The sequence below is a fragment of the Triturus cristatus genome, chromosome 1_2 (assembly GCF_964204655.1).
Source record: "Triturus cristatus chromosome 1_2, aTriCri1.1, whole genome shotgun sequence".
Classification (NCBI taxonomy): Eukaryota; Metazoa; Chordata; class Amphibia; order Caudata; family Salamandridae; genus Triturus; species Triturus cristatus.
In genome coordinates this window covers 287,169,857-287,188,224 of record NC_140580.1, presented here as the reverse complement: position 1 = coordinate 287,188,224, position 18,368 = coordinate 287,169,857, and the positions used below count along the sequence as shown (strand labels likewise).

Sequence of the window (18,368 nt, the reverse complement as noted above, 5' to 3'; positions counted from 1 at the left end):
AAAGTTAGCCTCCCATCCCTTCCCAACATAGCCAACCCATATCACCCATGACCTCTATAAGAGGAGGGTCGGCCCAACCCTCAGCCTGTTTTTTTGGTTCTGCGCAGACTCTCCAGATGCGCTTTCAGTGGTTCCTGCTGTAGCAGGTATGTGGGTCCATGGTTGGTGGTCCTGCTCTAGGGGGCTCTGAGGATCTAGGACCCTCCCCACCTTCCTTTCCCCCGGTATCCTGTCAGGGCCTGTTAGGGTCTGCCCTAGCGAGCCAAGGGTTTACAGGGGGGCGGCTACGGTGGTCTGGGGCTCTGCCTAACGGCCCCTTCTGACCCCCCTGGCCGTGTAGACAATGTAATGGGACATTGTTTTTGCCCGGGTGGTTGCTACTTCGATATGGGATTTGTTTACCCTTTTTCCCGCTCTCGGTCTCTGGCTGTGAGGTGCGGGCTGGCTTTCCCGAGTCTTCGCTTTCCTTTGCTGGGGGGCAACCTAATGCCTAGTTTTCTTGGGTGTTCGCCAGGGGGGGCCCGGCGGACCATTCAACGGTCCCCGTGCTCACCGGTCCCCGTCCTCAACTCAGTTTCCTGAGTATTGTTATGTAGTTTACAGGAGCCTCGCGGTGGCCCGTGCTGGGTCGGTCCCGACCGGCTTCCCGCGTGTTTGGGGGTTGCCTGGCTACGGGGGGCTTGCGGCTTTTTGGGGGTATGGGTGGCACCGGTCGTTAACTTATTAGCCTAGACCAGGTCTACTCTGGCTGCTCCTTTGATGAGCGTGAACTCTGCGGCCTGGGTTTAATTCCATGCAGCACCCACTCCCAGAGTAGGCGCGCAAGCTGACAGGTGCCGGACGCAACTGCATCCAGCCCGCAGCCGCGCGCTGCTGCTGTAGCCTCAGTTGAACCCTGTCCTGTTTGTATCCGCACACCTCACCCGTTCCTCAGGCCAACGGCGTGCGGCTTGTGATACGTAATTGTGTCGTTTGAGTGGCGCCAGTCCTTAGGGTGGATTCCTTCGGCGTCTTTTTCAGTACATTGTGAGTTGTAGCACTGTCGCCTTGGAACGGGGTAGCTTTCATTGTGTATAATTTGTTTAACGTATCTTGCACATGCGCATTTGCACTACATTCTGCTCACGCAGCGCAACTTAAAACCTGGTTTACAGCTGGCTGTGGTATGGAGCAAGTGATGTTGGGAGCTCTCGAATCTGCTTGGCTCTTCTGCTGCTTTCATGTTAAGGCTCGCCCATTTTGTTGTTTTTTGGATCGTAGTGACCCGGTGCTGTATAACGGGGCCGACGTACTCTGGGTAAGTGCTATATCTTTGTGGATATATTTCTTTAAAAATTCCTGAAAGGGTTTCAGGCGCCAGTTGCGGCGGTATTTCTTTGCTTGCCTAGCAGCTTTCATTGGTTAATAGTGGTAAAATTTTCCTGGCTGGGTGCTACTTGGTCATTGGTTTCCCCCTTATTGAATTTGTGTCCACGACCTGCTTCACGGCGCAGTATGGACAGGGCTAATTACGGACTTGACGGATTTGTGCTTTTTGTAAGTAGGCCCTCTACGTACTATTTTTGTTGATAAAATTCTTGGTTTTATTTCCTGCTGGTCGTTCTTGTCTATTTTTGCAGTGCAGTTTTCTGATTTTTTGAAGCAGCATCAAGGGGCCGTGGGCACTCTGTACCGTGCTCTACTAAACACTGCTTTGGGCCCTTCCAGGTGTTTTCTCAATCTTTCTTTATTCTAAGGTTGCCATGAAGGGTTCCGTATGGCAGTGTTACGCACTTCATAGGGGTGCTATATGTTTTGCCATTCATGTAGGTACTGGTGGAAGCACGTCCATCGACCATTGGCCCTATGGGTTGAGTGTTCCTATCCTGGTGTTCTACTGGCATTTAGGGGTGTGTTGCGGGGCCACGGCTTCATTTTGTTCCTGGGTTGTCCCTGACTCCTTCTTCCCTTCCAGGCTTTGGGCCTGCGGTCCATCCATCCTGCTCTCATGTATTGTGCAGGGTCGGGCGTGGTTGGTCTCTGGTTGGGCGTCCACCTAGGGATTTTGGGGGTTGTGGGCTGCTGTGTGTCTGATGGGGGTGGGCTGTTGGCACCTGTCCGGCCTTCTCTGGGCTGCTTCGGTGGTCCCCATGTTGGCTTTTGCTTCTGCTTCTGCTCCTGGAGGTCTTGCCCTTTCTTGTCCTGGGCCACGGTCGTGGCGACCTCTCCTCTTCCTGCTCCCTGGCTCGACAGGCGGCTCTTGCGCCCCCTCCTAGTCGCGCTTCTCCTCGCTTCCTGGGGTTTGGGGGCTCTGTTGGGGGCCTTCTGTTACCTCTCCTCCCATCCTGGGTGGCCTCTGTCTCAGTTCAATGGGTCCTGCCCACTGCTGGGTCGCACCGGTTGTCGCCGGTTGTCGGTTGTTGGGCTCCCCTGCTCGTATCCGAAGTGCTGTGGCTCTTTGGTTGGTCTACTGCCTTTGGGTGGTGGCGGCTTGGTCGGGCCACGGGTTCCGTGCACGCCTCTACTGGGGTGTGCGTTTTGAACTGTTCTTGCGGGGTCGCTTTTTGGCTGTCTCTCTGGTCCTTCTCTGTCGGGTCCTGTTGATCTGGTTCCGGTTTACCGGTGAGATATTGGTGTTTTTCCCATCCTGTTTCTGGTTATTCCGGTCTTTGGTTGCCTTCCTCCTTGTGCCGGTCCCCCTTTGGCTGGTTTCATGTGCCCCTCCCCGGCTGTTCGTGTTGGGGTTGTCCACCTTGGTAGCGGCCTTCCATGGGAAGTGTTTCGGGGGGTTTTGTGCCTTCTTGACTGGCGGTGCATTCCCGGTCTCTCCGTTGGGGGTTCTTCCCATCCAGTTGGTCTCAGTGCCTCTGGGCCCTCCTTGGTTTCGGCTCCTTCTGGGCTTCGCCTGTTCCCGTAGGTGTCCCTTCTCTTGCCCCGGTGGCTCCCTTCCTGCCCTGTCTATGGGTGTGGCCAGTCGTCTTCCTGTTCTGGTATCCCCTTCCCGGGTGGTGGCGGCCTTTGCCATCCTGTGGGGTGTGCTTGTGGGGCGTGCTTGGGTTCCCGGTCTGTCCTGGGTCAGTTGGTTCACCTGATGGCAGGTTTCTCGTCTGGCTTCTGTTGGCTGTTTCCTTGGCTTTTCTGCGGTTTGCCCCTGCCCTGCTGAGGCTTCTTGTTTCTATTCTGGGCGTTTTTTCAGCTGCCTCGTTTTCCGGGGGGTTGCTGGGTTTGCCCATTTGGCTTTTTTTGCACGGTTGTGCCATCCTTGGTTGAGTCACTTTGGTTCCGGTTTCGGTTGGAGTGCCTGGTGGTGGCTCTGTCTACCTTCTCGTCGGGACTCCCGGCTTTGCGCTTTCCTCTGGTCCCTTTGCTTACACGGGTTCTTGGTTTGTTTGGCCTGGACGGGACGTTTGGCCTGTTGGTGGTGCTCGCCTGGGTGCTTCTCCCTTGGTTTCTGCTGCAGTGGGTGTTGGACCAAGGAGCTTTAGCTCCATGGTATGTATTGTGCTTCTTGGGGGCACAGGCTCGCACAAGACAAGTGTTTGAATCCTGCCACTGCTTTCATAATATCCCAAGGTGGTATATGTTCGAACAGTGCTTTTATTTGTCCGGGGGTATTGGGTTTCCCAGTTCTCCTTACCCGTGGTGGGGCCCTGCGCTTCCTGTGCGGATTTTGAATTCTCTTCTTACTTGTCCCTGGTTTTGGGGTGCTGGTGCCTGCTGGCTCGGGTTTTTTCCCTGGCGCCGTTGGCATTGCTCGGGCTCGTTTTGCCCGGCTCTTCTGTCCTTCTCGCCTTTGGTGTGTTTCTGCCTGTGGCCTTCCCTCCCTGTATGTTCCTGTTCCTCACGGCTCTCCGTGGGTCGGGCCTGGTTGGATGGCCACCTGGGTGCTCGCTTCGGCGGCTCGTTTGCTACGTGTGAAACGTGACTGGGCGGTTTGCTAGGCCCCTGCGCGGGACTGTCTCGCTCATTTGTGCTGCGTTCCCCTTACTGCCGGGTTTTATGTACTTTCTTGTGCATGGTGGCCCCTGGTGGGTGTTCGCATTCCTTTCTGGTGGATTGGCCTTGGGCCTGGTCCCGTTCGCTCTTCGGGCTCCATGGACGGCCTTGTGGGCTTTCCGCTTTTTGCTGTTGGCCGGTGGGGTCCCCGTAGGTGGCTGGGTCGCTTCAGTGTTGTTTCCTGCAGCGTCTTGGGGCTGTTTTGCCTTGTGCCTGCCTGGGTTCTCTCATTGGTGTCGCTCTCCCGTCTGGGGGGTCCTTTGTGCGGCTGGGGTCCTTGACTCACCTGTTTCTCTATGTGCTAGTGGGGTTTTGGTGACCTTCATTTTTTGTTGTTCGGTTGGGGTGCTGGGTTCCTTTCTGCACTCTCGATCCGTTCTTTCGGCTCCTGCCTTTCTGTTTTGATTGCGTCTGGTTCCTCTGCTCAGTCCTCGGTTGCCGCCAGACCTGGTGGGTTTTGTTTCCTTATTTCCCTCTGGTCGTTGGATTTGGGGTGGTTTAGGATCTCTTGCTGTTGGTGGTCTGCTATGCGGTGTTGCTGTGTTTCAGTCGGACTACGTCTCTTCACTGCTGTGGCTTCTTGTTGTGTCACTGTGGTGGAGGTGCCTTCTGTGTCTTTGGTTCCGAAGTCTGGGTTTTTGCTTCCCTCTCGCTTTTGGCTGTCCATTGGGCAGTCTTGGTGTGCTTGGACCGGCTTGCTGCTTTCTGTTCTGTGGCCTGTTTGTTGTTGCTTTTGACTCCCTACGGTCTGGTCCCGTGCCTTCTCTGTCCGCCTTCTATCGTTGGTTCGGGCTTACCTTCTGGCTGTCCTCCGGGTCCCAGAGGTCTGGGTTTTTGGCCCTCCCGGTTCTTGCTGTTCCGGGCTGGTTCTTCCAGTTTGTGGTTGCCTGTCTCTTGGGTGGTTTCTTCCACTCATCTGTGTTTTCCTATTTTTGGGGTTTGCCATGCTTCTTTGGCTTCCCCTTTCTTTTGGTTGGTTTCTTGTGAGTTTACATGAACCCGCTTGGCTTGGGTATGTGCTCACTTCGTTAATCATGTGGCAAGGAAGACTTACGAGGAGGAAATGCCCCGGTTACTTACCGGTAATCTTCATCACTCCGGGTATAGTCTTCCTCGCCACATGCATTCCCATCTCTCCCTTCCTGTGTTTCTATTGGCTTCATGTGTATGCTTGGTAGTTCTCAGGCTGAGGGTTGGGCTGACCCTCCTCTTATAGAAGTCAAGGGTGATATGGGTCGGCCATGTTGGGAAGGGATGGGAGGTATGGGAGACTAACTTTTGCTTTGGAGGGTTCTGGTGTGGCGCTGAAGCTCACTTTATTTATTATGTGGCGAGGAAGACTATACTCTGTGTAATGAAGATTACCAGTATGTAACCGGGGCATTAATCCCTTTCACAACTCCTTTGTTCTGTGCTGTCTTAGATGTTTGGCTCTAGGTCCGCACCCCTCCACTGTTGAGGGTCACTGACCATGTCACAATCTTCTGTTCAGCACTGCGTATTAATGTTTCATTGTTCTAAAACCGATTGCTAAAGTATGCCTGTCCCCACTGATTCATTTAGATGCATGAGTTATTTTGATTGCAACTGCCGTATTTGTATCTGATTTCTCCTTAGACCTGACTCCAGTGCTTTAAAAGGAAAGAAAAGAGTGCCGGCAAATTGCTTGGGCTGTGTCTTGTGTGTCTGTTAGGGGCATGTCTGGGGGGTGGCAGTGAGGAAAGCATTCAACACTAACAGTATTTTCTTCTTCTATGAAAAGCGCCCTAGAGCACTTGGCCAAGTGTGCAGGGTGTAGTTGGTATGTTTTTTCAGCTTTATATAGCGCTAATTTGGCCCAAGGACATTAAAGCGCTTTACACTAGAAGCAAAGGTTTTACATGAAAGCATACTTTTTGGTTTTTATGGCAAAGGAGGTTATGTGATCTGCCCAGACTCACAGAATGTTGTGCCGACGCTGGGATTAGACATCCCCATGCCATAAAAACAAAAAAGTATCCTTTCATGTAGAACTTGTGTTTCTCATGTAATGCACTTTACTGCCTCGGGTTATGTTCACGCTATAAAACTGCAAAAAAGTACCATTACTCACTCCACATAAGAGTTACACTTGGCAGAAAAGCGTTAGACGCTCCGACAGTCAAGAGTAGTGTATTCCATTGCTGGGTTGCAGCTGCAGCCTTACACAGAACAGTTTCAATGTCAGGAGCTCTCGCCGAATAGTCAAAATGTCACACTTATATTGTGACTTAAATGCAGTGGGAGCAGGCCGTATTCCAACAATTAAGTGCTCTAGAATAATCAAAAGGAGCATATTTACATGGGCTTATCATACCAGGGACTTCACTTTTTGTGATGTTTCTGTGGCAATAATCCCTTCACCTTATTTACATGTTTTCATTTTAATGTGGTTCCATTGATTTTTCTATATAAAAGGGAGAGGATATGTAGTATTCTCATGTTATGCCGTAATGTTCCCTTTCACCTTGTCCCTAGCTGCTCAGCCAGCGTGAATGTTCTGTGTAGAATATTGGCATGATTGACATGAATGGAATGCTTGGGTGTCTGGTGTGAGTGTTGTCAGTTGGAAGATGGGCTGAGCAGCTAGCAGGCTACTCCTGGTGGGGCTCTGTATCTACTCTTCTTATGGACTTAATAAACTCCCTTAAACTCAGCTCGGCTACGTCCACTTTGTCACCTCTACACGTGGGACCAGCCCAATACACTATTCCATACTTGAAGTAGACCTTTGTTTTTAAAACCAGCATTTATCATCTTGGAATTGCTCAGAATATCGAGTGTTACATTAAAATTCTTACCTGCTGGGACCAGTGCTTTAAAAGGAAAGATAGAAGTGCCGAAACTCACCAAATTGCTTGGGCTGTGTCTTGTATGTCTGATAGGGGTGTTTCTGGGGGTGTGGCAGTGAGGTAGGCATTTAACACTAACAGTATTTTCTTCTTCCATGTAAAGCGCACTAATGCCCTTGGCCAAGTTTAGTTCATAAGTGCAGGGTGTAGTTGGTATGTTTTTTGCAGCTTTATATAGCGCTAACTTGTCCCAAGGACATTAGAGCGCTTTACACGAGAAGCAGAAGTTTTACATGAAAGCATACTTTCTTGTTTTTATGGCACGCGAGATTAAGTGATTGGCCCAGAATCACAGGATGTTGTGTCCACGCTGGGATTAGACCTCCCCATGCCATTAAAACAAAAAAGTATCCTTTCATGTAAAACTTGTGCTTCTCATATAATGCACTTTAATGCCTCGAGTTATGTTCGCACTATATAAAACTGCAACAAAGTGCCCTTTTGCACTGCACATATGAATCAAACAGCTAAAACTTACAGCACCAAAAAAAGTATAATTATTCACATAGATGAAACCTAATGCATTGACCAATGCTTGTTATTGGCATCACCTTCTGAACTCCAGCCCCACTATACTGTTCCAGCTGCCTCGGTCGTTTGTGTGTGTGTTAGGAGGGTTATTATGAACTGGCCTGGCACTCAAATGCTCCCCTCCACCCATCGCCCCCATTCCCCTCCCCTGCTGGTATGTGCAGTGAGAGACACTAGTTTTTTCTTGGGAAGGTAAATGAAAACACGACTTGCCAACACAGCGTACTTCTATTACATTTCCAGAGAACCTAATCTCAGTTCTTTTCATGTAACACTCCATAAATATTTGGTTTCACAACCCCAGTCTACGTCAGTTGATCGTGTCTATGTGTGCAGACCCACAAATCCCATTAGTGCTGACACAGCGCATAGTTTCTACTTTTCCAGCACAAACTCATAAATCTTGTGTTTTATTAGCTACATAACTCAAGGGAATGCTAAAAAACGCAGAGCCTATATAAATTCCCGACCATAAGCAACACAGGAGCTCGTCGGCTAAAACAATTCTAACTCTGGAAGAAACTGTTTGCCTGGATCATGGTGAGTCACATTTAAATCTTTTTTTCTCGGTTTTTTTTAATTAAAAAGTAGATCTGTGACCTTAATGAGGTTTCACAAAGGGTGTATTCGTCCCATGGTAAAAATGTTATGTTACTCTATTTTGTTTTTGTGCCCCTAAGTGCGTCAGCAAAAAATCATTTGTTATACTTTGTCTTCAGAGGCAGAATTCAAACATTAACATCAAAGGACTTTCAGTTGCAATTAAGGAGCAAAATAAAGCATCCTTACGTTACGTAATAAGGAGTAAACAGCACAATAGTGTAAATTTGTACCACATCCCCGTTTGCACATTCGGCATTAGTGTTCTGTAATGCACTTTGGTTTCAGTGACTTTTCTCGGGGATGTTTTGTAAATGCAGATATCTGATAGGAAAGACTCTCTACTTAATAAGTTGCGGTAGAATATATTGAATGTCTGAGTATTTTTTTTAAAACGCACTGAGAATCGTCGCTTAAGAAAATTAAGAAAGACAACCAGAATGAGGGGACACAGTCACAAACTCATTAGCCATTTCAGTGATATTTAAAATAGGCAACGAGTAGCTGGAATGAGAAGTGAATCCCTTGTGTAGGTTACAAAACATGTTCTATTCTAGGTCTAGCTAGAAACGGATTTAGCAAACCGGTCTACCGTTTCTTATCGCTAAAGTGAATATGTCGTATTCCTAGTGATGTTACACACAAGCAACGGTGCCTTGGGTTCAGCCTCTTTCACTCATTGCTGTGTTTTTGTATTTCAGCTCACAGCACACAGAGGGGAGGGGACTGGGTCAGCCACCTCCATTATTAACTGTTTTCTTCACAGTCAGTTGCATTTTTTCATTAACTCAGCCATTATTTGTCTAGTTTGTCAGCAAGCGGGAGACGTGGGGTTTTGCATGCTTAGAATCAGCTTTCACACGGAGAAGAGACAGGCACCAAGAGGCAAACTAACCCTCTCGTGTCAGGCTTGTTGCGCACCCAACTCTGGGCCCCACTGCTGAGTGACATGTTTACTGCAGTGACTGGTGCTGTCCCATCCTCACTTGTCCTGTGTCTTTTGTTTGTAATTCAGGCTTCTTCTCTGTCCTCCCTTCCTTGTTAGAATTTCACCTCTTGCTCTCGTCGGTCCAGGAACCAACCATTACCACCACTACTATGACATCATCACGAGTAAACGAGTAACACCTTCACCATCATTATCAGCACCTCCAGTACTACTACCCTTACCACCAAACATCGCTGTTACCATAATTACCCTTACCACCACTACTTCCATTGCACAAACACTGCCACCATTGCCACCACCACTATCAGCACCACCATCACCACCACCATCATCATGACTAACATTATGTGCTACTACTGCTACCACCAACCAGCATTATTACCAACAACACCCCCACCTCTAGTATCACCATCATGGTTACCATCTCCAGCACTATCACCGTCATCACAACTACTACTACCATCAATTACACTCCTAGCACCATCCCCACTACCACCACCATGTTCATTTGAGCTCATGTGTATAAGAACATTGTGGGCCATATTTATCACGTTGCGTGGTGCAAAGGGACACAACCCCTGAGATGTAATGTGTCAAGCCATGCAAGCCCCCATGCCGTGGCCCTTAGTGGCTTGATAAATCCAGAGTGATGCAATGCAGCGCAAATTGCTGTGTTGCGTTACTCTGCCCCAAGCAGGCGTTCCATGAGTGGTGTGCGGGTGTTCCTACGCAACACTAATGGATTTTGATGCATTCCCAGATTTGCCATTACATGTAGATCTGGGAATGCGCCAAAATGCTACGCTTTCCCAGGGGAGGCATTACCAGGAGAAATGTGTTCATTTATCCTCGTTTTTCCTCTTTCTATGACTGATGCATTTTGAAGCCCACATAGAGGAAATGCCTCAGGGGATTGTTTTTGTACAGAAAAGTGTTCTTTTCTGCATGAAAGCAATCCTGCTTGCAATGCAGGCACTCCTGCCCCATGGTGCATGAGAGAGTGCCTGTGTTGACGCTAGGCAGCACATTGTGCTCCAGTGCTGGGTAAAGGCAGGGATGCACTGTATTGTGAGAAATACGGTGCATTCCTGCCTTTTTCCTGTAATGCAGCACAGCAAGGTGCAGGCGTTACATTTTGATAAATATGGCCTTGTGTGTTTGACATTGCTATGTCATACAAAGTCTGATATGAGTATTTAACCCCTTCGCTGTGGCGCGAATTCCGCCGCAGCGCTGGGGGGGGGGTGAGGGGTGAGCGCACCGCCGCCATGCTCATGACGGAACCACGCCGTCATGAGTCACGGGCGAGCTGTGCTTATGACGGCGTGGTTCCGTCACGACTCCGCCCACTGTCTATTTCGCCCGCACAGGCGGGGAATTAGTGCCGCGTGGGAGGAGCGGCCGCCAACGGCCACAGCATGACGGAACCACGCCGTCATGAGCACACGCCGCCCGTGGCTCATGACGGCGTGGTTCCGTCATGAGCGCACAAGGGGTTAAATGATATATGTAGAAACTCTTCTGCAAAGCTTTCTCTATTCAAAAACCTTTGTTCCGTGAATCTGGCCAGTGGTACAACACCAGAACCCGTTTATAGAGCCACAGAGCATGTGGGGGTTGAGGATTTTTACTCCTGATGTCCCGTTCCCCAACTTACAATGGATCCCGAGCAACTGTGCCAAGTCCCCTTCAGCACTTAAGTAATAGTTATTTATTGTATGGTTAATTATAAACCGTAACAATTGCAGCAAGAACGCAGACAAGTTAAATGCATCCAATCAAATAAATAGCTTGGATGTTTGATGGCATAACTGGACTCTGAGGAATAGCCTAGTCCAAGTTGTTCAATGCTCCCTAGGTGGGGAGATGAAAGGTGGTACATGGACTAACAACTCAACATGTGGGCAGCAGCAACAATAAATTATGATTGTCTGGCCAAATACTTTTGTGATAAAAGAAGTATTTTATATACCGCTAACAACATTCATAAGCAATTACACAGTCCCCTCTGAGGTCGGGGCTTTAGTGTCTCTTTAGGCTGTTCCCTGGGTCCCACTCCCTCACTGCTCCAAGCCATTCTTGCTCTAAAGCCAAGGTTATACCTAATTGACTATAAGCAACATCCAGGGTAAGCCCCACTAGTTGTTTGAGTCTCAAGAAACCACTCTGACTCTATTTTAAAGTAATCAGTGTTCCGGCACTCCAGCAATTACTAGGAAACAAGTTTCCATAGGGCCGACTTGACTGAAATCAGTCTTACCCGCACATATGTGTTCAGAGCATCCAGAGTCCCTGAGCATGCCCCGTCCACAGGCACCCGGTGCATCATCAGATGAATCAGGTGAATTCACTGCAAGGGGCCTAGGCGGGCTGCACTCAGCGGATGCAGAGTTCCTCACACACAGCTGATTGACCAAAGCGATTGGAGGTTTCTTGAGGCTCCTCCTTGCAGGGTAAGTGTCTGGTCTGTCCCACAGTGGGGCCTCACTTCTCTAGCAGGCGGTGTTAATCAGGTTGCGTGTCTTGTTGTGACCTCAGAGTTGATAGCCCACCCTTACAGGCCACAGGAGTGACTACAGTTCACACCTGGATGTCAACCACAGTGATATGTGTATCAAAGGTCATCCCCAATTCCTTTCTGAGATGAGCGCAGGCACCTTCCTTGTGAATTGTCAATGTATCAAAGAGCACCCTTTGAAGTTTACAGGGAAAGTCTGTCTCTTCCCTCTCCAGTGTGTGTGCCACCCAGCTTACAGGAATGCAGCAATACACAAATCTGTCCGGGGATTCCTCTACTTCCTCTCCTCGTGTTTCACCATGCAGGCCTGTGTCTCCAAAAATGGGACGCAGAATCTTCCATGCATTGTACCATTCACAGGCACACATACTCCCAGCGCATGTATATAGCATGCCCACACTGCCCAGCACTGCATCCTTCCTGTACTGTATCACTCATAGGCACACATACACCCGGCACTTACATTTATCATGTGGCACTGCACAGTACTGCATTATCCCTGTATTGTATGCCCCCCAAGATTTAGCAGGTTTGGGTGGCAAATTTTGAGTTCGAAACAAGCTAAATTTGCCATAAAAACCTCAAAATATATAGTGTGTTCACTGTGGCCCAAAAACGTGCCTGCTACAGAAATACTGCAAGGCCTTGCTCTGTCATTGCTGGACAGTGGCAGCAAGAACGCTGGGGTGGGGCCGGCAGGAGTCGGGGGGTGTAAGTGACAAACAACGGAATAGGAATAATAAATAAATAAAACCACTTACCATGCACTTGCAGCCTTGTCAATGATGTGGCAAGCGCAAGGTAAGTGGATTTGTTTATTTATTTTATTTTCCCTATTCTGTTGTTTGTCACGTCAACCCCCCCTACCCCTGCCCTGCCCCATCATGTTTACACGCACGGGCTGCAACTGTTGCTGGAGACTGTGCCGTGTCACAATCTGTAACCTTGCAGAGTCTCCAGCAGCACACCACATTGAATCAGAGGATGTCTGATGCCAAAGAGAGCAGATTACAATATGAACCCTGCTCCTTTTGTCATCAGACAATCTGCATTCCTTGATGTGTGCAAGGCAGCAGGGCTGGGGTGTGAAGGCAGCAGGAGAATATAAAAAAAAAGATAAGACATGTGGAAGATTAGGGGTTAACAGAAGACAGAGGGGGAGAAGGGAGAGGGAGAGGGGTGTTGTGGAGGGTGGGGTCAGAAGAGCTTTTCAACCGCTGCAAGCTAATTGCATGGAGGTGGCTCTGTGCATTTGAAAGGCAGGCAATAGAGGAAGTTAACACCTCTGCTGCCTGTTAGCCTGTTGGTCATCCTACCTTTACTGGCTCGGATGGCAGCACAGAGTATATAAAAAGAGAGGGTGTACCCCCATGCTATTTTATTTTTTTTGTACACAAATTTGCCGGCACTTGCGTCAAAATCGCTGGAGTTTAAAAAAAAGGGCAGATTTTGCAATTTTGTTTGCAAATCACAAATCGCAATATCCTGGGGGGTTCAGATTCTATCCTTACCACGCACGCATACAGCCAAGGCAGGTATACCATTCATGGGTTGAGCAGCACTCCACACCAAAAGCGATGTAGGCCAAGGATGAGTTGAGCGCACAGCAGCTGAATTTTAGAATGAGTGAGCCTGTGGGCATCACATCAGTGACCGATGCTAAAAAAGACCTGCTCACTCCTTCAGATGACTACACACTGTGCTGTCACCACTGCGCTTGTGCTGCTTAACGACTGGTGAAGACAGTGACATTCCACCACTATGAGGGTAGTGCTATGGGTGCCCTCAGGTCCAAATAGACCGCAGTCTGGGAGACAGGCCTATGTCATGGTGCATGTGCATAATCCAGGTTTGCCTATGGCAACAAAAATCAGCATTAGGGATCCAAACATAAGTACAGTTTGGGCACTCAGGAATCGGCGCACGTCCATTATCATGCAAAGGACTTTTTCATCCCAACAAAGTTCTTGTATTATATTTATTGGTTGTGTTTTCACTCGCACAGACTCAGGGCGTTAGTGATCTACACAGTAGGGTGTACCACTCTGCGAGTGTTCATGCAGGAGCTAAAGTGAAAGAGCCACTTATAACAATCATCCCCCCTTCCTAACATTTTTTAATAAATATCTAACTTTTCATTTCAGAAATACCTTTTGGGATTTTCTCTTCTTTTAATTATCTCAGATTTGGGATGTGATGCAGCTTGCTACTTTGAGGGAGTGCAGCCTGGCGTCAAAGGTAGGAATTAAAAACCTTACCTTACTAATTAACAGAGTGTATTTAATAATGAAAGAAGGTATGTCAGGCATTTGCAAATGTTTGGTAACTGAAGTGGAATTTAAAAAACTATCTTTAAGGCTCATAACTTTCAACAATTAAGTTTTTCAGATTCAAGTATTGTTGAGAGTTCAGCTGTTTCCTCCGAGTAATATGGATCCGTAAGCACGCTCCATCTTTTAACATATATTTTTATTTATTTTAAAATGGTGGACATCCAACATGAACGTTATCAAGCGTTGTGGTAAGCTGTCCCTTTAGCACAATCTTGCAACATCCTACCTGGACACCGTTAAGTAGATGCTGCCAGCTTTCAGAACCTCATTTTAACTTTTGCGTGTTCACTTTCTCTGAAATTACAGCTTGCAGTTGTAGGATAAAATATTTGCTTGACTGCCAAATGCTGTTGCTTTTTAAGTCTGGCTAGAGACAGCTTAACATAGAGAAGGGTTTGGGTCAGCCCCTTAAGACATCGAAAGTTGGGGATGTCAGTCATGATCAATGGCCTTTTATTGATTCTTCATTTCCAGCAGCACTGATTAACACGCTGCAAATCGCCTCTGATGGATAGCAGTCAGTCTGCTGGTCAGGCGCTGCAGGAAAACGAGCTGTGAATGGCATAGGTGGTCTTAGTTTTCCTATAGGTATCCACATAGTGGTAACACTTACTTAAAGCGTCACAGAAATAATTAACACAGGTGTGCTTTTGGGAAGGTTACCTACTGTCAGCCACATAGCATTGTTGTAATTCTTTTTCATTCATATAACAAGCATTGGCATAGCCAACAGGTCTCGCCTTTGGGGCCCTTTAAGTGTTTAGCCATGCAGCACATCATCAGACTACCCAATGCATCATAAAAACTACAATAATTAAATGAAAACAGTCTGGTAATCATCAACTATCTTCCGGAGAAAGCCTGGAGCACGTAATGAGCTTGTGGCGCCCTCAAAAATAATCATAATTATAGTAATTAATTTAATAAACTGTCCGGAGAGGCCACAAAATATATTTCAAACCCCAAACTTTAGACAAGCACCTAGGTTTTAGTTGCTCTCTGTAGCTGAGTCAAATATCCTGTGACACATGTTTAGGCCAGCACTCCTATGAGAGATTAACAGTAGTTAAGGTAGAACAGGAGGAGTGAAGGGAAAGAAGGAAAGAGAAGAAGGGCAAGAGGGGGTAGCATTTTTTAGGTAATTACAAAGAAGAATAGAGAGAAATACAAAAGGAGAAACGTACTAACCTAAACAAAAATAAAGAGAAACGAGAAGCTGGAGAAAGAGTCTTCGATGTATGAAAGAAAAACAAAGGGGACGTGTTGAACAGGACCACAGAAAGGTTAAGTAGGGAAAAGTAATAGTGGTTTGGAAGAAGGGGAAAGAAAGTGGTAAGAGAGATGAGAGAAAATTAAGAGGTGGAAAAAAAAGAATGGTGAGAAATATCAAAAGGGGTAAAATACCAAAAAAGGGCAAGGAAAATATACCTGGGAGATAAAGGAGAGGCTAAGAGAAAAAGCTTAAGGAGTGTGGGCAGAAATAATGTATCTAATTATAAAATGATTAGAAGAGGAGGATTGAGAGAGAAGTTTCATTGAATGCCTGTCTCCCCACCTCCCCCACTGTCGGCTCCACCCCTAGTCTATAAAACAGAGGAGTAAGTACCTACACTTATTTTTCTCCATTTAAAGCACTGATGATAAGTAACTACGTTGCCGAGACCCTCACAGTGGCTTATTTTTTCCACCTATGGGGCAGCAGAGCAAGCCCGATACTGTTTATTTTGCATGTTTTAAAATTCACCCTATTTCTCCACCTTCTGCTCACAAAAAGTATCTGTTGTATGGCCTGGGAACATTACCAGCTGCGATGAGCAAGCCCTTCACCGTTGTGATAGATTATTAAACCCTGCTAACCATCTATTAGAATCCCAAGGCAAAGATGACGTCTGATATCTCGAGATGAGTAATGACATTTCTAGAACACAGTTTCAAATAATACAGAAACAACGGTAGAATAAAACCCTGCAGAAAACATGTGCAGGCACACCTGGCATCCAGCCAATGGCTGATCAGTGGCCGAAGCGTAACTGAGCTCACAGATTAACACCTTGTTGCCAGCCCAGTCTATGGTCCATAAAATGAGTACTTCTAGGTTGCTTTTTGTGCGTGGGCTTGTGGGTGTGTCTATGTATACATACATATATGCGTATCATTATGTTTGTGTAAAAGGATCATAGAAGATATTATGCCATTTCGGGACCTTTATCTCTCTGTGTAAGACTTCTCTAAAGAAGAGAAATTGAGAGATGAATCTTAGAAGAAAAAACGGACATGAAAGACAGGAAGAAAGAACCGAACCTCAACATTTTCCCACAAACCATGTTGCAAGATAACTGGCAAATCAATATTTATTTAATAAATATTTTTATTACAGCTTTTACTAAAGTAATATAATCGACAACCACAGTAGTACAGAATTTTAATCAGTAACATCAAATTTATCGGGCACCAGAAGTATCCCTCACATCCTGCCCTCCTCCCACTTGTGTACAATTTTCCCCCACTACCATCCAGACTGACAATAACTAGGATTGAGTTTGTCTTCACTGATGAAGGGTGTCAGGGTTTCCTGGCTGCGTATCCGTGTTTCCTATCCAAGACCGCCATGTTACCTCCAACCGCCCCATATTCTATCAAACTTCTTAAGGCAGCCCCTACCGCTGTAAACCGCCCTTTCTGCTTCCATATACAAGCCAATGTCTGGAATCCATTGTTGTTATGTTGGCAACTGTTGCCTGCCCTAATGCATAGCAATGGCCTTCTTTGCCAGCATGAAGCCTAATTTACAGAGCAGCGTTGCGGGAGTCCACATCTAGGTTTGTTCCTTGTTCCCTGAAAATGGCGGACCAGTACCCAGCAACCACGAGGCATTCCCAAAGGGTATGTAGAAACGTGCCCTCTCCCACCTCACATCGCAAGCAATATCGCAAGCAATATGCCCATTTCGTATGGATGGCTTCCATTGTAATAGGTCCTTAGTAGGATTTTTAGCTGGAATAGTCTGAGCTTCGACTCAATGGCTACTTCTTGGGCTGCATGAGGGTCACCTCCCACATCTTCCATGGGGCTGAAGTCTCTCTCCTAGGTTGTCCTAAGTTTCACCAGCCTGTCAAGCTTGTTGTTCAATATGGTCGATACATGGGAAATACCACTTTATTAGCAATCTCTTTATTCTCCAGGGGGCTACTCATGGGAATTGAGGCCCAATCTATTTGTTCCACCTGTAGGGCATGTCATAATTGCAAGTAGAAATGGGTGGTGTCTAGTTTGTGTTTGCGCTGCAGTGTTTCGAAAGATTTCAACCCCATGTGTCCAGAGTAATGCCAGTGGAGATGCCTATGAGATCCCATTTATGGATCCTGAATAACTTCTTAACCTCTGTGCTCTAATGAAGATACTTCCAGGCTCACATATGTTCCGAAATGTTTTAATAGATGATACAGCTCCTCCAGCCAGTGAGTAACTGCCAGTGGACCGAACCCCCATGAACAGTACCATAACAACAGAACAATAACACACTGGACATTCGTATCTTAAAGTTACATTAATCTCCAGCAGTAGATCACAACATGTCACCCTTCTTTATCATAAAAAGCTGCCTACAAATGTCAATATCTGAAAAAATAAGTTTCAATTGTAAACAAATAAATAAAACAAAACTCATCTTAAAAATTCTTGCAGATAACCTGGAGGTCTCCGGATTCAGGGTGTTCTTACTAACCAATTGGTATTACCATTATCATTTTAGAGACCATTTACGTCCGCACCGTACCCCAGGCGTACCCCCCACCGCGTATGTCTGCACCGTACCCCAAGCGTACTCCCCCACCCGCATATGTCCGCACCGTACCCCAGGCGTACCCCCCACCCACGTATGTCCGCACCGTACCCCAGGCGTACCCCAATCCTCGCGTATGTCATACGCGAGGATTGGGGTACGCCTGGGGTATGGTGCGGACATACGCATGTGGGGGATATGCCTGGGGTACAGTGGGGGTACGCGGGTGGGGGGGTACGCCTGGGGTACGGTGCAGATGTACGGGGGTGGGGGTATGCCTGGGGTATGGTGCGGATGTACGGGGGTGGGGGGTACGGTCCGTACAAACGGGGGGCGGGGGGTACGGTCCGTACATATGCAATGTTGGGGTATGCACCGTACATGATGACACGTACGATGTGGGTGATGGCGTGTACGTCGCATAGTGGGCCCCCTTTTTGACGTGCATCGCAGCGTACTTAGATTTTTCCGGCACTTTTTGGCTCCCGTAAAAATATAGCCGTGCGGAGTGCTGTAGGTATGAATCGTACTTGCTGGTCCGTAAAACGCTGCCTGACTCCGTGCGGACGTCGCGTACGCGCTGTTCAGGATCAGAATTGTATGTATTTTTTAGCCGTACGGTGTTTTTTACGATTTGTACGGAAATGGTATTTCTGCACGAATTGTACTTGCTGGTTTGTAAGGTGGAATTCCCGGGTACGAGTCGTATGGAGAAAACGCTCCGTACGACCATTCGTACCCGGGTTTTACAGGATCAGAATCGGCACCTTATTGTCACCTATACTTCCTGGGCCAAAGAATACTGCCTTCA

General features: G+C 47.5%; 1 protein-coding gene across 1 annotated transcript in view; it reads left to right on the top strand.

Annotated features, from left to right (window-relative positions):
• Positions 1 to 7,683: 7,683 nt before the first annotated feature.
• Positions 7,684 to 18,368, top strand: part of LOC146867181 (beta-microseminoprotein-like) — an 88,461-nt gene continuing 77,776 nt past the window's right edge. The window contains exons 1-2 of the mRNA XM_085603769.1: positions 7,684 to 7,916; positions 13,588 to 13,681. Coding sequence (XP_085459895.1) covers positions 7,914 to 7,916; positions 13,588 to 13,681 — 97 coding nt within the window. The 5' untranslated portion in view covers positions 7,684 to 7,913. The remainder of the gene's footprint in view (positions 7,917 to 13,587; positions 13,682 to 18,368) is intronic.